Source organism: Neoarius graeffei, chromosome 26 (assembly GCF_027579695.1).
Source record: "Neoarius graeffei isolate fNeoGra1 chromosome 26, fNeoGra1.pri, whole genome shotgun sequence".
Classification (NCBI taxonomy): Eukaryota; Metazoa; Chordata; class Actinopteri; order Siluriformes; family Ariidae; genus Neoarius; species Neoarius graeffei.
The window spans coordinates 22276780-22299836 of NC_083594.1; the positions used below are offsets into that span (position 1 = coordinate 22276780).

The 23057-nt window shown below is 43.2% G+C and overlaps 1 protein-coding gene across 2 annotated transcripts in view; it reads left to right on the top strand.

Moving 5' to 3' along the window:
* The window catches only part of atg7 (ATG7 autophagy related 7 homolog (S. cerevisiae)), a 307435-nt gene that overhangs the window by 124883 nt on the left and 159495 nt on the right, over nt 1–23057 (top strand). For both annotated transcript variants that reach the window (XM_060909788.1, XM_060909789.1), the window contains exon 18: nt 22615–22695. In XM_060909788.1, coding sequence (XP_060765771.1) covers nt 22615–22695 — 81 coding nt within the window. The remainder of the gene's footprint in view (nt 1–22614; nt 22696–23057) is intronic.

Genomic DNA, 23057 nt, shown 5'->3' on the forward strand with positions numbered 1-23057 from the left:
TTGCTCCCACAGTTGATTTCTTTACACCAAGCTGCTTACCTATTGCAGATTCAGTCTTCCCAGCCTGGTGCAGGTCTACAATTTTGTTTCTGGTGTCCTTTGACAGCTCTTTGGTCTTGGCCATAGTGGAGTTTGGATTGTGACTCTTTGAGGTTGTGGACAGGTGTCTTTTATACTGATAACGAGTTCAAACAGATGCCATTAATACAGGTAACGAGTGGAGGACAGAGGAGCCTCTTAAAGAAGTTGTTACAGGTCTGTGAGAGCAAGAAATCTTGCTTGTTTGTAGGTGATCAAATACTTATTTTACCGAGGAATTTACCAATTAATTCATTAAAAATCCTACAATGAGATTTCCTGGATTCTTTCCCCCCCATTCTGTCTCTCATAGTTGAAGTGTACCTATGATGAAAATTACAGGCCTCTCTCATCTTTTTAAGTGGGAGAACTTGCACAATTGGTGGCTGACTAAATACTTTTTTGCCCCACTGTAAATATCCAATCCCATTAAGAAAGAAGGCCGCTACACCACAGACCAGAAAAAAAGTGTTGGTATTTTAGCAGCCATTTTTAATGGGATTTTTCCCCCTACTGTTGCTGTTCTGGCAGCTCAGTGATGTAGGAAACTCATTGGTTCCTCAGGAATATTGGGAAAATATATCAGCAGAATTCCTACTCCTTATTGAGCTACAGTATTTGTGCAAATTGTCCTAGAATAGATAAATTCTGCATCATGAAAATGTTTTCTAAAAACCGGACAGAAAATAATGAACTGAAGAGCATTTTCCGTGAGCATCGTTTGCCTTTTCTTCTTCTTCTTCCAATACAGTTCAGACCAGGCTTGTAGTGCTCGAGTCCGACTTGTGCCCTGATTTTAAGGACTTGTGACTTGACTTGGACTTGAGCACTGATAACTCGGACTTTGACTCGGACTCGTGCGTTAACTGCATTTGGACTCATAAACTGGAGACGAGGACTCTGATTTTTTCTTTATTTTTTGTAACATGCCGTAATAATTTGGCATAAGATATTTATGTCTACATTAATTTTTATACTAATTTTGTGCAAGAGAATGCACATTCACCTGTTCATATGTCATGTTCAGGAACAAACTAACATTAATGGCGCTAAAATGCCTGGAGAGAAGCCCCTAGGATTGTCCGCTTTGCTTATACAGGCTTCTCGTGCAGTGGGAAAAAATGCACTGCTATGTGTTCCATATGTAGAAGAACTGTCGAGGGGACGACCTCGAACTTCAATCGCCATTTAGCAAGACTCCACCCAGAGAAGTAAATGATGCGCCATGTTCGTTGCCCTGTTGATAGTGGGCGGGGCTTGCTGAGCGATGAACTGCTTTTTATCTGGAGCCTGTTAACTAAAATGGGGCAGTCGAGCAGTAGCGTTAGTCCAGTACAGTAGCAGAGACGCTTTCACAAAAAGGCAACAGCAGCCACCGTCAAACTTTGCAATTGGAGTCTCGGACTCGACTCCAATTTTTCTTTAATGACTTGGACTTGAACACTAGGGACTCGAGACTGGACTCGGACTCGAGGTTTAGTGACTCGACTACAATACTGGTTCAGACCACCTTCTTCTAATACAGTTCATACTACAGTGATACGTGGTGCAGTCAGGCCTTCCTTGTGCAGTAGCAGATAAAATCATTTGTATTTAGAATTAAAAACATGTTGGCTTTGATGTTTAGCAGATTTGATGCTGTGCAACTCATTCTTGGAGGTAGTGATTATGAGCTGGTAGACTGTTCTTGCATCAGGAACGAGGAATCGCTGGTTATGTCCTTTCACCATGGCTGCTGTTGGTATCAGATGGTGTTAAAACATCACGATGGCTTTGCTCGCAGCCCTTCTTTCACATAGGGTTTGCCACTCCAGCTGCTGTAACATGCTGCTGGTACAGTGGAAGTCACAAATCTGGCTGCACGGTGTTGAACCATCTCCAGGCTGTGAATGGCTCCCATATTATGCTGGCATATTCCATCTGAGGCCTCACAAGAGCTTTATAGCATAGGTCCTTGGTCTTACGTGGACAGTGGTAGATGTTTCTCTGGAGAAAGGCCCTGGTGTTGTTGGCTTTCCTCACCTTTGAAACCATATCCATTCTTTAGAGTTTTATAAAAAAAAATGTACTGATGTTTTGTTCTGAAAATCTCTGAGGACATGCCACAGTTCTACTTTCACTACATACTACTGTTCTTATGACTATCAGTTTTACATTTTAATTTACTACTTTATTAAACTAAATCTAATTTTTTTAACATTTCATTTTTGGATGCGCTAATTCAGAAGACATGAAGTAAACATTTTATAAATGAAGAGGTAACGAGTGATTCAGACATGGTATGAGGTCTTCCAGTGATGGTTTTGCTGAGTAAGGTTTAAATTTGAGCCATTTATGTTCAAGACATTGTAAGAATTTATAAAGCCAGTCTCAAAAATGTATTTCAAAGACATTTGACTTTGTAAAGTCTCCCCCTTTTTTTTGTCGCTCGCTTCATTATAAATTTGTAATGCATCAGCAGCTTCTCTTCCTCTCAATCTCCACATAGATGCTTCAGCTCCTCATATCTCCCTCGAGCCCATTCTTTAATTTGCTTTTCATTTGAGATCCACCGCTAGCAGAACGTGTATACGGGGAAACGAAGAACCTTCGGGAATTGGCACTGAGTAATTAAAAGACGGTTTGATTTCATTTTTCTGCTGCGCTTTGGATCCAAGTAACAATGTTCATCTAGAAATGCTGTTTCACTACAGTGAGGTGTTTTAGCCATATTACTGGATTTGCCATCATTTCCTAAAACAGTTTTTATAGCTGCAGAGTGTGTATTTTTGTATTTTATCGATTCAAGGGGAAAACATTCTGAAAACTTGTTTCTGAGCTGCAGCGAGTCGCCTTCAAAATAGAAATCCTATAACTGTCAGTTTTTGGATGCATGTGTCATCCACCATCTCAGATACTTCTTACTTACCTTTAGAAAGAAGTCAGGCTTTGTGCAGAGCCGATGGTAGAGAGCTAACCCTTCCATTTATTCATCCATCCATTATCTGTAGCTGCTTTATCCTGTTCTACAGGGTTGCAGGCAAGCTGGAGCCTATCCCAGCTGACTATGGGTGAGAGGCGGGGTACACCCTGGACAAATCGCCAGATCATCGCACCGCATCGCTAACACACAGAGACAAACAACTATTCACACCTACGGTCAATTTATAGTCACCAGTTAACCTAACTGCATGTCTTTGGACTGTGGGGGAAACCGGAGCACCCGGAGGAAACCCACGCGGACACGGGGAGAACATGCAAACTCCGCACAGAAAGGCCCTCGCCGGCCGCGGGGCTCGAACCCGGACCTTCTTGCTGTGAGGCAACAGTGCTAACCACTACACCACCGTGCCGCCCTAGAGAGCTAACCATCTAACAAAATAATAAATATGCACGCATTGGAAGTGACCAGGTGATCTCACATCTTTCACAAAGTAGCTCAAATTCGTCTGTAGTTCCACAAACATCTGTGGAGGGTACAGGTACACTGTGACCGTACTCAAACAGATATCTTTCCACTACAGTCATATCTTGTGTTATATTTAACTAGCTAACATTGTGTACCGGTATGTAAGTCTCTTTAGTATAAATACGCAAGTGATTATACATAGAAAATCACGCGTGCTGATTGGTCGAAAGATTCGGACTATTTCTCGATAATCACCTTGAGCGACTCGGCAAAATGGCGACCAATCGCTTCGTCACCGTAAGTGAGGAAGAATTGCAAATTATGAAAGAAAAAGCTGTTCCTTAAAAGCGCTAAAGATGCTATGAAGTTTGGCCAAAAACTATTTCACAGGTAAGGTGGAATTGTGATTTATTTTATCTATTTTAAAGCCAAGTAGTTTATGTGACTCAGTACAGATAAGTGACACAAGTCTGTGCGCATTACATTTGCATGCCACTTTTGAAGTTTTTGAAAGGATTTTTTTTCAACATGATATATTTTTTTTTAATTCCCCTGTGTATTTATATTAAAACAATTATTATCTGCCTCAGGCTCAGTGAATATCAATGAAATAATAACCTTGATTTCGTATCAGTTATTATTTATTTAAATAATATTGGCTGGCGTTGAGTGGTATATCAGATATATTCCATTCAACTAGCATGATACTGAATGAGTCGAAGATGAGTTCAATATCATGCTAGCTGAATGGAATATATCTGATATACCATGAAAAAAGACAGCCAATATTATTATTATTATTATTATTATTATTATATATACATGCACAACATCTTGAACACTATGCAGAATTCTTCAGATACATCTAGAATTATCCAACTTAAAATCCCTCACTATTACAGTAAATTAAGACAGTTATCCATCCAGTATTTATTCTCATTGCACAAACTTGGCCTGTCTGTAGATCAGTGAATGTATCTTCTATGCAGTGGACCCATTTAACAGAAGTGAATCTGTCATGAGTTACATTACATATAGGGTGAATTTTGCATCATTCAGTAAATTAAGATAATGTGGTGTTGTCATGGAGATGGAATCGATGCCTTCTTTTTTCTGGCATATTTACAACTTCATGTACAAGGGTACTTCTAAAAGTTCTCGGCCTCACCCAGAAACAAGGGGCGTAACTCCCATTTTGGGGCATAACTGTATACTATAACGCCTTCTATCACTGTCCACAAAAACTCAAATGGAAGAAGCAATCAAAGAAAAAAAGGAGAAGAACGCTTCGAGCTGACATGCTTTTGCTCCAGGACAATGCACCCATCCACACAGCACAGCTGGCAGGGGCAGAAGCAGCCAAATGTGGCTTTGAACTGTTGCCCCATGCACCTTACTTACTCGACCTGGCACCATCTGGCTTCTGTCTGCTTCCCAAACTGAAATCCCACTCACATGATTGCCATTTTCAGAGTGACGACGAAGTCATCCATGCTGTTGAGGAGGATCTGGAGGTTCAAGATGTGGCCACCTTCTGCGAAGGGATAGAGAAGCTGAACATTGGTGGACCAAGTGCGTTGATGGAGACTATGTTGAAAAATAATCCAAGAGCAATCTTTCTCCTGTGGCATTTTCTGGGTGAGTTTGAAGTACCCTCATAGGTGAGGTTTTGGGAGGGGTCAGCCAACTGACTTTTCTTGTCTTGTAGTCACTCCTCTTTTGGGGTGTCAGCAAGCCTCACATGTGGCCTGAATCCACTTTGGCTTGCCTTTCACTGCAGTATCCATGACGGTGAATTTTATATCTGGATTCCAAGGATGATTGTAGATATTGCAGTTTTGCAACAAGAACCCATTGTCCTGCAAATAAACTGTGTTCTCCAGGTTCTGGTGGTGTCCAGGCTTCTCCTACACTCCTCTGTGCTGCTCACACTAGTCTGTAAGTTAAGAAGAGCACTTCAGTAAGTCATCAGTAGTGTGCCGAATGTCAGCAATATGCAAATCAGCAGAACCCCGTAAAGCTACAGTTCAGCCACTGACCTCTATGTACGTCCTGAGTACAATGTCTTTGTTTTAAACTGCATTTGACCCTGGCAGGTCATCCTGGTGCATCTTGGACAATCTTTGATAATTCGAATGACGCGTTCCCCATCATGGTATGATGTTCTTTCCAAGCATTTTTATAGAGTGAGAAGTTGTGCCTTGTGTTGTCGGAAAGGCCTCCACCCACCTTGAAAAACTGACACTACTCTCAAGAACGTCTGAGAATCTGCAACATTTTGGACGGGTCACGTTGTCTCAGAGGTTGCATTGGGTACCGGATGGTCAACTGATGGTCATAGGTGTTTTCATCTTCATCCCTGTGTTCAAGATCACACTTCATGTCACACTTTCAGCTTCTTTCCTGAAAGCAGGGTTCCACCAGGTGGTTCTAAACCTATAGAGCATCTTCTCTGCTCTGATGTGTGGCAAAGTATGGTAACAGTTTTTAGGAGCTAAAATATTGCCTCCACGTTTTCACCAGTTGTCCTAATCCAGCATTGCTCCATTCTCCATTTTTTTTCTGCAGACTACATTTACTTTGAAATTTCTTGATGTCTTGTCTTGATGGCATTTTTTTTCCATGAGTCACACTTTGTTCTTCCTTCCTGTATTTCCAATTTTCCATCAACGAGGCATGCATTGTCACTGTTCTCTGTGCACTGCTTAAATCTTTTGACATCTTGGGCTAATGCGTCTTGTTCTAGATGTCTACACAGTAGCAAGTGACAAAGCAACAGGAACCATTCATTATCTATGTACGCAGAGCTGTAGTTTCAATGGCAGTGACAAAATGGCAATATGCAACAACAAAAGGTGCAAAATAGATATGATGCGGTATAAAGCACCAAATCCAAGCACTTGACTGATTTCTCAGACTAATACTATAGTGTATAGTCCAAGATTTTTTCAGTTCTCTACTTTAGATCCTACCTGCAATTAGTTTGCATTTACTGTTTGATGCGCAGAAATGGAAGAAAAACATATAACCATGGTTTCATCTTGTGTTGTCAGATAATATAGATATGTAGGCACTGCCTAAAAGTGGAGCTTCTGATGAGTGTACGAGCAAAATATTTTCAAGGGCACAAAATGAACCCAAATAGAATAATAGGAGCGCAGAGCCACATACTCCAACAGGCGCGCAACACCATTGCGACTAATTACCATGCACCTGTTCCTGATTAGAGTGCAATCACAGCGCATACATATAAGGACTCTCAGTAACACAGACTTTGCAAAGTAAACACTCCGTACTCTGCATCTGACGTTACCAAGCCTTGTATTTTGTATCGCTTTTCTGGTTTTGACCCTGTTTGTGTTTTTGGACTTTGAGCATTGTATTACCTCTGATATCCCATGGTTTTCCCCAAAGCGTTTTAGCGTAATGGGCCCGATGCGCTTGCTCTGCCTGCTGATGCGCTTAGTCGCTTTAGTTAAAATCCGATACGCTTAGATTTATACTGATACGTTAAATTTCCTACCCACAGGTAACTAGATACATAGGAGAGCAAATAACAGATCCATTTGCATACTGATTGATATTTGTGTTAAACAAGCGGCCTTTTTGTCCAATGTTTCTGTTGATTCTGTCAAAGTAATATGTCCGCGTGGTATGATGTAAGCAAACTGTAATCTGTTGGTTATGTCAAGATCACGTGTTCAAACCGTCCAATAAAAATATCGAAAGAAAACGTCAGACATCCCGGAATTTTCCGATTCATTATAAGTGATCTCATTGGCTGCCGATGTTGTCCCCCACCGGACGGACAAAGCCGACTGATTTTAATAAGCTAGGAGAAGACTCGCTGGACAATTTGATCCACATCAGCATGGATGACGGCGAGATGGACTATGAGAGGGTTGGCCAACATTGGGCCAAGCCAAAGCCAAGGAGGATTAATCTGCTTTAAAGGAGTAGAAAACTTCATTCATTAGTTTGGGTTTGCAGAAAGATTATGTACTTATAAACACTCTCACGAAGTGAAGTTGTCCAAATGTGTCAAATATAGCATAATTTCAAATAATAATCATAAGCATTTTTGGCAGTGTGATGTCACTGGGATCCATTTAACTAAAGGCGGCTTCGGATTATTCTCTTGTTAAAGGCTCACAGTGACATCACACTGCCAAATATGCTTATCATTATTATTCGAAATTATGCTACATTTGACACTTATAAACACATTCATGAAGAGAATTTATTAATAAGTACTGTACATAATCTTTCTGCAAACTTAAATGTATGAATGAAGTTTTCTTTTCCTTTAAATATGTTTTAATCTTAATCTAGTCCATTTAATAAAGTGCCAAAATTTAAACTTTATAATATGCAGTTGCCTTACTTTTCTTTTCAGTGTATCTTAGTTATACATATATTATGGTAATTGCATCCGAAACATTCTAAATCATTACAGTTATAGTAATACAGCAACTTATTTTAAGGTGGCCGTTCTTAGGTTCAGATCCCTTTGTGATCAACAGGTCGTCATGATGATCGATTCTCTTCACTGGATTTCATAAGATGGAGCAAACCACTGTTCATATTTTCATGCACATTTTTGTTACAACACTACTTGATCATAGATAATTAAGGGATCCCCGTAGATTTTCAATCCATCGCTAAGTAATCTATAACAAAACAGTTTAACTTGCATGTTGAACTTTAAGGTGAAATTTCAAATTTGCAGACATTAATACTATTTAGGTCAGAAATCACTGAAACACTGGTAAAATCTATCCTATAATCATGTATCTAAAACCTCTCAGAGACCCTGAAAATGCACCTGAGAGCATCTATTTTCAAAAAATTTTCCAGGGGGCATGCCCCCCCCCCCCAGTTTCTCTTCACGCCTTCGACGCTCACTTTCGCGCCATTGGCGCTTAATTGTCTGTGTATTATCATGCCAGAATTTAGGGCTTTAATTTTTTTTCTGGGGAAAGCACTGTATCCTGTCTGTCTCTTACTCGACCACTGCCTATTTTTCGACTCTGCCTCTGTCTTCATTTTGGATCTGTTTGCGATCGTGCTTTCAACAACTCTTCCTGCACTTATATCCCTCTATCGCCGTTACATGACAGAAACTGTCACTTTTCCAACAAGCTAGTGGATACCTTGGATTGACTTCAAGCATGATCCCTCAGGCCAAGCATATCTCATATCTCCACTGCAGATTCCCAATGTAGCAGCTATTAACACTTGCTACCAACTCACTCCAACAGCGAATTCCTTTTCGCGCCAAGGTACCCGGGTGTAGGTGGAGTGTCAGGGAATGATCTGAGCCACTTGTCAAGTTCTGTCTTGAACCTCGTCAGGGTAGGGATCGACTTGTTAGTCCACTTGATGAGTAGACTAATAAAACTTTCATGAATATGTTCCATAAAACGTGTTAGTAAATAATCTGACGTTATTTTTTTTTAGCAAGCAAATTAAAAATAAGTGCTGGATAAAACCCATCTATGTAATGTGAATAAAGATACAAATTTCATTGTCCGGTGGTCACGCGTTGGAGATATGTTGCTTTGCGCTTATGTTCATGTTCCCTGTGTTGGTACATGTTCATACATATGGTCAAGCCATCAAAAATCAGGTCGATGCATTGCCATATTCTTTTAAGTATGGGGCTCTGCTTGGCTATGATTAAATGTGTATACAACCCCGATTCCAAAAAAGTTGGGACAAAGTACAAATTGTAAATAAAAACGGAATGCAATGATGTGGAAGTTTCAAAATTCCATATTTTATTCAGAATAAAGCATAGATGACATATCAAATGTTTAAACTGAGAAAATGTATCATTTAAAGAGAAAAATTAGGTGATTTTAAATTTCATGACAACAACACATCTCAAAGTTGGGACAAGGCCATGTTTAGCACTGTGAGACATCCCCTTTTCAATTTTTAAAACAGTCTGTAAACGTCTGGGGACTGAGGAGACAAGTTGCTCAAGTTTAGGGATAGGAATGTTAACCCATTCTTGTCTAATGTAGGATTCTAGTTGCTCAACTGTCTTAGGTCTTTTTTGTCGTATCTTCCGTTTTATGATGCGCCAAATGTTTTCTATGGGTGAAAGATCTGGACTGCAGGCTGGCCAGTTCAGTACCCGGACCCTTCTTCTACGCAGCCATGATGCTGTAATTGATGCAGTATGTGGTTTAGCATTGTCATATTGGAAAATGCAAGGTCCTCCCTGAAAGAGACGTCGTCTGGATGGGAGCATATGTTGCTCTAGAACCTGGATATACCGTACCTTTCAGCATTGATGGCGTCTTTCCAGATGTGTAAGCTGCCCATGCCACATGCACTAATGCAGCCCCAAACCATCAGAGATGCAGGCTTCTGAACTGAGCGCTGATAACAACTTGGGTCGTCCTTCTCCTCTTTAGTCCGAATGACACGGCGTCCCTGATTTCCATAAAGAACTTCAAATTTTGATTCGTCTGACCACAGAACAGTTTTCCACTTTGCCACAGTCCATTTTAAATGAGCCTTGGACCCAGAGAAGATGTCTGCGCTTCTGGATCATGTTTAGATACGGCTTCTTCTTTGAACTATAGAGTTTTAGCTGGCAACGGTGGATGGCACGGTGAATTGTGTTCACAGATAATGTCTCATCTCATTATCTCTAGTCGCTTTATCCTTCTACAGGGTCGCAGGCAAGCTGGAGCCTATCCCAGCTGACTACGGGCGAAAGGCGGGGTACACCCTGGACAAGTCGCGAGGTCATCACAGGGCTGACACATAGACACAGACAACCATTCACACTCACATTCACACCTACGGTCAATTTAGAGTCACCAGTTAACCTAACCTGCATGTCTTTGGACTGTGGGGGAAACCGGAGCACCCGGAGGAAACCCACGCGGACACGGGGAGAACATGCAAACTCCACACAGAAAGGCCCTCGCCGGCCCCGGGGCTCGAACCCAGGACCTTCTTGCTGTGAGGCGACAGCGTTAACCACTACACCACCGTGCCGCCACAGATGATGTTCTCTGGAAATATTCCTGAGCCCATTTTGTGATTTCCAGTACAGAAGCATGCTTGTATTGCCGCTTTTCCACTACCAACGTGGCTGAGTTGGGCTGAGCCGTGCCGTGCTGAGTCGGGCTGAGTCGAGCTGAGCGGGGCTGTTGGAGTTGCATTTCGACTACAACCGCGCTGAACCGTGCTGGCTGGAAGTGGGTGGACACATTGGGTGGAGTTAGCGAAAGTGGGTGGACGTCACGTGATGTCGTTAGGCGGCGCAAACAGTGACATCAGTGATCTTTTAAGTGGTAGTCTCACGACCCGGATAGTAAACAATAAACATGGAGTCGTTAGTGTTGCTGGTCTTGGTGCTGTGGCTTGTTGTCACCGACAACGCCAACAGATACTGGCAAGAGCGTATAGATGAGGTGAGGCGCATAAGGCTTCAGAAATTCTCGTAATTCGTAATTCTTCTTCTTCCGGGTTTACGGTGTTTACAGATCCCAGCGTGCTCGCGGGGCGTGTGGGCATGTGAGGACACTCCTCCTCACCAATCAGTGCACAGGGGAGTGTCTCCTCACGCCCCCAGCCTCACTCGGCACGGTTTGGCTCGCTTCAGCCCTACTCCAAAACCGTGCGAGTTTTGGGTGCTAAGCAGGGCTGAAGCGAGCTGAGTCGTGTTGCTCTAAGGTAGTCGAAACGCGAGCCGTGTCGGGCTGAAGTGAGCTGAAGCGAGCTGAAGTGAGCTGAAAAAGGGTAGTGGAAAAGGGCCATATGTGATGCAGTGCCGTCTAAGGGCCCGAAGATCACGGGCACCCAGTATGGTTTTCCGGCCTTGACCCTTACGCACAGAGATTCTTCCAGATTCTCTGAATCTTTTGATTATATTATGCACTGTAGATGATGATATGTTCAAACTCTTTGCAATTTTACACTGTCGAACTCCTTTCTGATATTGCTCCACTATTTGTCAGCACAGAATTAGGGGGATTGGTGATCCTCTTCCCATCTTTACTTTTGAGAGCTGCTGCCACTCCAGGATGCTCTTTTTATACCCAGTCATGTTAATAACCTATTGCCAATTGACCTAATGAGTTGCAATTTGGTCCTCCAGCTGTTCCTTTTTTGTACCTTTAACTTTTCCAGCCTCTTATTGCCCCTGTTCCAACTTTTTTGAGATGTGTTGCTGTCATGAAATTTCAAATGAGCCAATATTTGGCATGAAATTTCAAAATGTCTCACTTTCGACATTTGATATGTTGTCTATGTTCTATTGTGAATACAATATCAGTTTTTGAGATTTGTAAATTATTGCATTCTGTTTTTATTTAGAATTTGTACTTTGTCCCAACTTTTTTGGAATCGGGGTTGTAGATACATTACAAAATGAAATAACGCTTAGAAGGAAGACGTGATCATTGATGGAGAATGTTGTTGCCTCTGGTGAGTAGCTAGCTTGCTAGCACATAACTATAAATTTGGTTGGCACGGTGGTTCACTGTCGCCTCATAGCAAGAAGGTTCTGGGTTTGAGCCCAGTGGCTGACGGGGGGCCTTTCTGGGTGGAGTTTGCATGTTCGCTCCGTGTCTGCGTGAGTTTCCACTCATAGTACAAAGACATGCAGTTAGGTTAACTGCCTCCTCTAAATTGCTTAAAGGTATGAATATCTGAGCTGTGTTCTGTGGTCAGATATGAGTAGTATGGCGGCTGCCTGCGGCACCTTTGTATGCCTTCGACTCCGCCATGTTGAGCTGCGTCCTTTGTAATTCAGCTATTCAGCTGCAGGAAAGTATGAATAGTCACCCCAAGCTTCAACTTCATTTTCACACTGATTATTGCATTATTTAATTTGTGTTTAATTACTTAGCGCTATATGACCGCGAGTTGGCCTAGTGGTTAGCGTGTCCGCCTCTCAACCAGGAGATTACGAGTTCTACTCGTGGTCGAGTGATACCAAGGACCATCATAAAAATGGTACCTACTACCGTCTGGCAAGGCACACTGAAATACAGATGCGAGTGGGGAGTCAAACTCTTGCAGTTACCAGAGGACCAGCCCCCTACTGTAACCTTAGCTGTATGGACCCTTTTCACGTGACGTCACGACAAATGCGGCCGCCATTTTGGACGTGTACTACCAGTAGTTTACCACAGCCAGCATTGAGGAACGGCAGCAAAGAAAGTTTTTACTTTCAGCAAGACTTCCATCATGCCACTATATTGTTGTGCACCTGGATGTAGTAACCATCAACAAACAAGGCAAGGTTTATCATTTTATCGGATCCCGACGGAGAAGATGGATAGCGGCCATTAACAGATTGGCAGGGCTTACCAACAAGCGGCATACCAACGCTTGTGTAGTGACCACTTTGTTGGAGGTAAGACGAATAAAATTAGCCAGAAAAGGCATTACATTGCTGTTAACATTCTGTGGCGGCGAGTGTGTAACCAAATAGGCTAAAATAACCCATTGTAACCTCTTTGTTCTTCTGTAGTAGCTATTGTTGACTAGCTAATGTCAGCAAGAAGCTGGTATGTTACTGTAGCAATGTTTACGTTCAGTCATTTGGATGACTGTTAAAACCTTTCAGTCTCAAGTTTTTCCTTTACTGTATTTACTAGTTTACTGTAATTATGATCCGGCAGCTATTTACACCGGATCCAGTATAAATAGCTGCCGGAGCCGACGTCCGAGGTTCCGGAGCGCGCTCCGGCTTGCTCTCCCTCAAATTAAGCAGCGCGCGCCGGCTTGCTCCCGGAGTGCTCCGGCCGAGGTTCCCCTCAAATTAAGCAGCGCGCGCCGGCTTACTCCCGGAGTGCTCGGGCCGAGGTTGCCCTCAAATTAAGCAGCGCGTGCCGGCTTGCTCCCGGAGTGCTCCGGCCGAGGTTCCGGAGCACACTCCGGCCGAGGTTGCCCTCAAATTAAGCGGCTTGCTCTGGAGCAAGCCGGAGTGCGCTCCGTAACCTCGGCCGGAGCACTCCTGGAGCAAGCTGGAGCGCACTCCGGAACCTCGGACGTTGGCGTGTATGTGTATGGCGATGGGTTTTTAATGACATAGGTATACAGATCATGTGGGCCGAAGTCAGGTAAAGACGAGGGCTTCGTGTACTTCCGTACGTCAGTGAACAATCCTGGTGGAAGCAGGTAAACGTCTTTCTCTAAGCCTGCTAACCTCAATTTTTGCAAATACCTCTCCCTCTGCTCGCCCTGTAAATGCCCTACGTCGCTGGATAGTGAAGGTGTTTTCTGCATCTCGCTCCTTTTTCTTTTATGTTTTTCGTTTGTCGCCTTCCTCGCATTCAAACTGATTCGAGCCGAAGTCCACTACATGTCCAAAATGGCGGTCGCGTTTACGAAGGTCACGTGACTGAAAAGGGTCTATAGGCGAGAGGCCGAGGGCTATCGAAACGGAGATCAGTGCCACACCCGTACGCTTTAAACAGTTGGTTAGTACTGGGACAGGAGACAGCCTGGGAAGACCAGATTCTGGCGTGAGAGGGACTTTGACTTGACTTAGCTCTATATGTTATCTATAGCTACTCCAGTTTGATATCTGTATTTTTAAAAAATGTGGGGCAGTGCATGTCCACAAGCTTCAACAGTAGCAGTCGTGAAATGCCCACAACAGCCAAAATACATGCAACACAAGTGACTTGTTGCTTTCTAGTGTGATTGTTAGTACAGAAATTAGTACAGTTAGTTTACACACGTGCCCTGTCTCGCTTGAATCCTGCCATCACAAAGTGCTTTAACTCTCCATTGTTGCTATAATCTTCATTAACTTCACTGTCATCAAAGTGTCTCTGAGTGTTCTGGCATTTTGGCTGCACTGACCATCAGATAGGTGTTAAAGAGTAAGTGTCCTTTCCTCCTTCTCTTATTCTTGTCCTACTGTCCCTATTGTTCCCTGCTTACGGCCTGTTTTTCTTATCAGCTTTCTCCTCTCTGTTCCACTCCACTTGCTCTCGTTCTCATTCCTCTTTTCTGTTCTGCTCTGCTCCATTTTCTCTCTGTATCTCTGTTTGGGTGCTTAATGGCTTTACGGTAATGTTACCTGTCTAAGCTAATTCTTTTGACTTTTTTCTTTTATTTTAAGCTCTTCGCTGGTGAGCTCTTTTTTTTTTTTTTCTTATCCGCAGTAAGAATCTTCCTCAGCTGTGCTTGTGCTCGATTCAGATGTTTTTGTATTAGACGGTGTTTTATCAGCCATGCCTTTAATTGACTTTCACTTCCACCAAATTCACATTGCACTTTTTCAACAGTTCTGTTTTATGAGCTTACCAGTTCATCTTGAAGTTATCATTTACAACTGCGTTTCCAAAAAAGTTGTGATGCTGCGTAAAATGTAAATAAAAACCGAATACGATGTGCAAATCATGGAAACCCTATATTTCATTGAAAAAGGACAAAGACAACGTATCAGATGTTGAAACTGATAAATTTATTTATGCTCATTTTGAATTTAGGGCGGCACGGTGGTGTAGTGGTTAGCGCTGTCGCCTCACAGCAAGAAGGTCCTGGGTTCGAGCCCCGGGGCCGGCAAGGGCCTTTCTGTGTGGAGTTTGCATGTTCTCCCCGTGTCCGCGTGGGTTTCCTCCGGGTGCTCCGGTTTCCCCCACAGTCCAAAGACATGCAGGTTAGGTTAACTGGTGACTCTAAATTGACCGTAGGTGTGAATGTGAGTGTGAATGGTTGTCTGTGTCTATGGCTACGTTTACATTACGTCGAATCAGCGGATCATCAGATTAACGTTCTTAAAACGATTCGCGTTTACACTAAAACCGTTAGCCGTGCACACAGCAACACCAATACGCGGATACGCTCGGCTCCGCAGGCATCCTGCGCTCCAAATCACTCCGCCCTGAACAGCGAGTGCCCTCTGGAGGGTGCGCACTCCGGCCCTGCGCAGCTCACAGAGCGCGCGAGTGAAGTGAACAAGCCACGATTCGGGACTGAGCCGCTGTGTGTGAGATCCCAGCGCATATCACTTATTACTTGCAAGTGGAAGGATGGCAAGCCTAAAGACAATCATAACTACACAATGGGCAGTATTTGCATCAGTATTTGCAGTATTTTCATACTTTTATACTCTTTAATGAAAGGTGATACAAGGCGGAAGTCTGCGCCGTTTTTCAGCAGTCGCGTCACATGACCAACGCCAGCGAATCAGGAAGGTGGATGTCACAGTGACGTTGTCCAATGAGACGCCAGCTAGAGCTCAGCACAGCGTATTCGCGTATTCTCAATGTTTACACAGCACCGGAGCTGATACAATCTAGATTGAATACGTGGACGCTGGCGGATTCCCGTTTCCCCGCTTTTTCAGGGGGGTTAATGTAAACGGACAGTGCATCCGCGAAGAAAACGAGACAGATACGGTCTAGTGTAAACGTAGCCTATGTGTCAGCCCTGTGATGACCTGGCGACTTGTCCAGGGTGTACCCCGCCTTTCGCCTGTAGTCAGCTGGGATAGGCTCCAGCTTGCCCGCGACCCTGTAGAAGGATAAAGCGGCTAGAGATAATGAGATGAGATTTTGAATTTAATGCCAGCAATATGTTTCAAAAAAGTTACAACGGGAGCTACAAAAGACAGGAAAACATCTTACAACTTATTAGGTTAATTGGCAACAGGTCAGTAACATGATTGGGTAAGAAAAGAGCATCCCAGAGAGGCTGAGTCTCTCTGGGGAGGGGTTCACCACTGTGCGAAAGACAGCGTCAGCAAACAGTGCAACAATTTAAGAATAATGTTCCTCAATGTAAAATGGCAAAGAATTTGGGGATCATGTCATTCACAGTAATATCATTAAAAGATTCAGAGAATCTGGAGAAATCTCTGTACACAAGGAACAAGGCTGAAAACCAACACTGGATGCCTGCGCTCTTAAGGCCCTCAGGCAACACTGCATTAAAAACAGGCATGATTCTGTAGAGGAAATAACTGGGCTCAGGAACACCTCAAAAACCATCGTCTCTGAACACAGTTTGTCACTGCATCCACAAATGCAAGTTAAAATTCTACTATGCAAAGAAGAAACCATATATAAACGATATCCAGAAACACCACCACGTTCTCTGAGGCAAATTGGGAAACCGTCCTGTGGTCTGACAAATCGAAATTTGAAATGCTTTTTGGAAATCATGGACACCCCATTCTCTGGGCTAAAGAGGAGAGGAATCATCCAGCTTGTTGTCAGTGCACAGTTCAAAAGCCAGCATCTGTAATGGTATGAGGGTGCATTACTGTGCATGGCTGGGTAGCTTGCACATCCGGGAAGGCACCATTAATGCTGAATGATATGTACAGGTTTTGTAGCAATATGCTGCCATCCAGATGACATCTTTCAAGGAAAGCCTTGCTTATTTCAGCAAGATGATGTCAAACTGCCTTCTGCAAGTATTACCACTGCATGACTCCATAGTAAAAGAGTCCGGGTGCTAAACTGGCCTGCCTGCAATCCAGACCTGTTGCCCACTGAAAACATTTGGTGCATTATGAAGCCCAAAATATGATAAAGGAGACCCCAAACCATTGAGCAATTGAAATTGTATATCAGGCAAGAATGGGACAACGTTTCATTTTCAAAACTACAGCAATTGGTCTCCTCAGTTCGCAAACAGTTATAAGCATGTTTGTACAAACAAACATTTACAAACATGCTTTCCTCAAATAAAATATGCCAAGCATGGACACAAACCTGTGTTCTCAGATTGACAGCTCTGTGCCTTCACCATTACATGATTCCCACCAAAGAGTTTGATTTCATCAAGGATTCCAGGTCCATCTTCTCTGTGAGCAAACAGAGCCAACTTATCAATAAGAGCTATGATGATGATCTTGACAATGATGTGCTGGTGAAGCTGAGCACACGCTCGGAGAAATGGGTTCAGGGTCTGGAGGTGGAACTTGTCTGGGAAAACCTGTGCAGTGTCTTTTTTTTTTTTTTTTTTTTTGCCAGTTGTAAACTGATGGCACTTGTTATGCCATTACCATTGCATGGCGTATAGAGCAGCTTCCTGAAAAGTCTCCTACCCATCACTGTACGTTACTGCTCTCTTATCAAAGCATGCAAAGAGCATGTTTTGATTAGTGATATGAATGCATGAGTGGCATGAATGCATTTAAGACATTATTCTTTCCAAATGTGGAGCAGGTTGCTAGGGTTTGTACTGGGCAAATGAAGTTAACTGATGAGCTGCTTTTCACAAAATAGTTCCTGTCCTCCTTAAAAGCACATTCCATGGTCCAAGAGTGCTGCAACAGAAAAAGCATTTGCCCTATCATGTAGAGCAGTGGTTCCCAACCTTTTTCTGAAGGGACCCATACTTTTACCATTGTAAGCTTCGGTGACCCCCCCCCCCATGAAATTTATTATGAAATAATAGGCCTACCTCTTTTACATGAAGTACTTTATTATTTTGGAATAATTCAGGCTACCTGCAATTTCACTTCAGAACCTGTGGCCTCCTTTAACAAACATATCTTTCTTAATCATATTTCAATATAGACCTATTACCTGCTTAAACAACACAGACCAATGACAAAAACCAGTGTGAAATTAGGCTACATAAACTATACTTGTAAAACATGTTTCTTAATTATATTTCAATATATTACCAAATTTAAAAAAAAAAAACAGCAACAACACGGAAAATGAGGAAAACCTGTGTAAAATTAACACACTTGCAATAGGCACACATTTTCGTTGATTTTTTTTTTATCTCCAGGCAACCTAACTTTTAATGAGAGCCTTGACACTGTATTTCCTGAGCCAGTGCTAGGATGTCTGGAGTGACGTTGGTAACAGCCAAACGAAAGTCACTGTGCACATCCAGTCTGTTGCGTGCCTTTGTTTTGATGGTGACCAGCGTGCTGAAAGCAGTCTCTGACAGGTAGGTTGTGGCAAAAGGCAAGATGAGTCTGGTGATCGCATGATGAGCAAGCCTGGGAGCGACTACTGCTCCCTTTACCAACCAAAACCGCTTGTATCCATGCTCATCATAGAACCGCTTGCAGAGAGAATTGGACTTTATATCCACGAGCCCATCCTCAGCCTGGAGGTGCTCCACACCTTCCTCTTTAGCGAGAAATGGGTCCATCACCCATGCGTCTTTTGAGATATGTTCATTAATATCCAAAAAACGCGAGCGCATCTCCTCTTGAAGCTGATCCATGTGGCAGGTGAAGTGTCTGGCCAACGCATCAGGTAGCTTCCCCCCTGATTGTTGTAGTACCAAGGGAAACTGTCGCAGGTCCCCCTTTCCCAATTTATTCCGTCTGTACTCCACTTTGCGCAAAAACGCATCCAATGTCTCTTTGCACTCCATGACGGTGGCATCCGCGGCCTGCATACGTTTGTTTGCCTCGTTGTACAGACTGAATATCTCCGCAAGATACGCAGTCTTGATGAGAAACTCGACTGTCATTTCGTCCGCTAATTTTGTGTTGTGCACAGCTAAGAATTCCTGTATTTGTTGTTTAAGATCCATGAATCGCATCAACACTTTCCCACGAGAAAGCCAGCGGACTTCGGTATGAAGGAGGAGTGTCTGATGCGTCTCATCCTCACACAGCTGTGCAAAGATTCTTTTGTTGACCGGACGAGCTTTTATAAAGTTTACTATTTTGACCACAGTCTTTAAGGCAGGGGTGTCCAACCTGATCCATAAAGGGCCGTGTGGCTGCAAGTTTTCATTCCAGCCATGCAGCAGCACCCTGATTTGGCTTATTCAATCAACTGACACACCCACCCTTTAATCAAGGGTGGGTGTGGCTGCAAGTATTTGACTGTGTGAAGACAGTTCAGTTGATTGAATGAGCCAAGTCAGGTGTGCTGCTGCATGGCTGGAATGAAAACCTGCAGCCACAAGGCCCTTTATGGATCAGGTTTGACACCCCTGCTTTAAGGTTTCGTTCAGGTCTTCGCAGAGGTGTTTGCCTGCCAGTGCGTGTCTGTGTATCATACAGTGAAACACTAAGCAGTGCGGTGCCTTCTCTTTCAAACGGCTGTTGAAGCCCTTATTTTTCCCCATCATTGACGCGGCTCCATCTGTGCAGCATGCAACTATATTTTCATAGGGAATGTTGTGGCTTGTGAAGTATGTGTCAACTACACTGAATATATCCTCTCCTCTTGTGGTGGATGTGAGATTGACAGACATAAGAATATCTTGTTTAAGCTCACTTTCCTCAGTGTACTGTACATAAAGAATGAGGATTGCTTCCTCCGCCACAGTGGTGGTTTCATCCAGCTGGATTGAAAACGGGCCGGTCTTGAGTTTTTCGACGAGTGTGCGCTCAACGTTTCCTGCCATTCTGTCGATTCTGTCTTTCACTGTGTTGTCAGACAGTGGTACAGTCTTAAATTTGTTAGCCACCTGCGGTCCACACAGTATATCAGCCATTTTAATGCAAGCAGGTTTAATCAGTGTCTCGCCGATGCTGTGCAGCTTTTTGGCTTTGGCAATTAGGAGAGAGCACTCGAGATGCAATCGTTGCTTGCTTCTGGTCGCTGCCAGCCCTAAAGAAACGGTCCTTGATGTTTTGGGGCCTGTTAGTGACAACAAGCTCTCGTTTTCTGAGAAAAAACTCTTTCGGTTTACCCACCGTCTCGGGATGTTTAGTTGTCTGGTGTCGCTTCAGCTTGCAGGGCTTCAAACTTTCGTTGGCTAGTTTCTCATGACAAAAGACACATTCAGCTTTAATTTTATCCATTGCTTCTATGAAACCAAACTCTAAATAACTTTCTTGGTACCCGCTCTTTTTCTTTTTGACACATTCCGCAGTCTCTTCTACCTGACGATTCGCCATCTTTCACAGTTCCCAGCGCAGTTTACGTTGCTAGCAACGGCTGCGCAGCGCTGCACGAGAAGCAATGACGTGACGTCACACACTGTTTCTCGTGATAACTGTCCTATCGTAACTTATTTTTTGTTTATGTATTTAAATACTGAATACATGTTTAATGCAGCCCTTGAATTTTGTTGGTTTTGTAACATACTGTATATGAATTAAATGCTCTCTCATTTATTTAACATATACGACTTGCATTAAAATTATCAATCCCCAGGGGGCGTCGTGGCTCAGGTGGTTAAGGCGCCATACCATGAATGCGGGCGACCCGGGTTCGATTCCGGCCCGAGGTCATTTCCCGATCCCTTCCCGTCTCTCTCTCTCCCGCTCATTTCCTGTCTCTACACTGTCCTATCCAATAAAGGTGCAAAAAGCCCAAAAAAATATCTTTAAAAAAAAAAAAAAAAAAAAAAAAAAATTATCAATCCCCTTAAAATCAAGAGGGCTTCGCGACCCCCCGTGGATCTTTGGCGACCCCCAGGTTGGGAACCACTGTGATTGTAAGTTCGAATCCCAGTGATTCCACAGCCATCTGTGACCAGGAGCCCAATGGAGCAAAATTGGCCATGCTCTCAAGGACGAAGGGGGTGTCCCTTTTCAGTCACAGTGACACTACTAGTTCATGTCACGGAAAGTGCATGGATTAGTGCTTTCCTCTACCCAGTACAACAAGTTGAGGTTGCAGAGAAGAAATGTAATGGCCTTAGCCCTCCCTGGTTGGTAGCTATTGTGTGAAAGGGTAGTGCTGCCTGATGGGTATGAATTGGTCATGACTAAATCGAGGGGGGGGGGAACCCTCCTTGCACAAAGCTGTCAGTCAAATTGTCAAGCAAGGCATCATCCCAGTGAGGCTTTAGCTGTATATTTTATTGTGCATTTCATCTGTATCGCTTTGCTGTGACCACCAAGTATTCTGTCAGTTATGCTGGCATGATGGATAATAAGTGGGATGGAGCTCCTCATAATCAATTTACATGCAATTACACATTCAGGCCACTAGGGGTTTCTGCACACGCGTGGTCAGAAATAGTACAATGCATACACACGCTTGATACATGAGACCCCAAGACCCACGCTTACTTAAGACTGAATGAAGGGTCTTCATTCTTTTACTGGTTTGCAGACATTGCAACTGAAGGCCTCTCTGCATTCACAGTGCCACGGAGCCAGGGCTGCACTTGATATCACCCAAACACCGGTCCTTTACAACCCCTTTACTCACCGTGGACTCTCGCTGAAGATTCACTTTTTTGCAAGCACTATCACCTAGCTTATAGTTTGACTTCAAACAGATGTTTGAATCTTGCTTAGACACTCAATTCTGTTTTGGGAAGTGCGTTACGGGAGAGACTCCAGCAGCAAAAAAAGACCTTACCTCCTGTTGAATGTGCACATGATTAATTATACGCTCTTTCAGTTCATCCAGAGTGCTCACAGTGACGCTTGCCAAGTCTTGCCGTTAGTTAGATTGTTTTGTCTTCAATCCCAGGTTCTGACAAGAAGTGAGGAACAAACAGGCACAAATCTTAAGAGAAAGAAGGTTTACAGGAGCTTCAGAAACTTCAAACAGAGATTAGCAGTGTTTTGTCTCATGTGTTAACCCTGTAACTCTGTCTACCAGATTGTAAGAATGTGGGAACATTTGGCTGTTTTTTAACAGCAACTTAAAAATACCACATACAGACTGTGGGTGGTAAAAGAGAGCAACTGGACTTGCTTGAAGATTCTTGAAGACGTTTCACCTCTCATCCGAAAGGCTTCTAGCCTTTCGGATGAGAGGTGAAACGTCTTCAAGAATCTTCAAGCAAGTCCAGTTGCTCTCTTTTACCACCCACAGTTTACCATGACCTGGATGACTGAGAATCTTCACAGACACCACATACAGATGAAAAGAGCCAAAGGTTTTCCTTTGAGTTACTGAGGTTAAGGTTATGTTTAGATTTGTAGGCATTGGATTAGTTATCTGCATTAATACTTACGTTAATGGAAGGTTACACCCACGTGTGCCGCGTATGCCCTTCGATAGCCTGGCATCCTATCTGGGAAAGGTATTCCCATCTCACGCCAGTGTTCCTGGGATAGACTCTGGATCCACTGGGATCATGACCAGGACAGAACACTTACTAAAGCTGAATGAATGAAATGTAATTTAAAAAAAAAAATTAGTATGGCATATCACAGAGCTCCACTTTGATTGGGCAACACTGCTGAGCTCATGGACTACCACATGATGGCACTGTGGTCAATGATTTGATCCTGAATCCTTACATATTTTTCATCTTTTCAGATTCGAGGCTTCCTCTCCAGATTTGACAATGTTCTTCCTGCCAGCTTGGCTTTTGATAAATGCACTGCTTGCTCACCAGTGGTAAGTCCTTTCACTATGTATATTTTATTGCATCTTGATAAAATTCTGTGTAAACCTTTCTCCCCCCCCACCAGCACTGATGTACAAAATCCACACCAATACACTGTTTTTAAGAATTTGTTAATTGTCACACCCATTGTCACACTGTCACAGAGGCTCGAGTTGTGACATGAAAATGTCATACTTCAAAAGTTTGTTTTATATTATTTATTTAGACAAAGACTTTCCAACGTCAGGAAACTTTACTGACTGTTATAAAGCACTGAAACTGGAGACTCCTTCCATAACTGTTGAACAGCTGGGTCCATGATGCAGTCAAGATGGCATTGAAATGTAGACATTCAACTTCATTTTACTGCGGT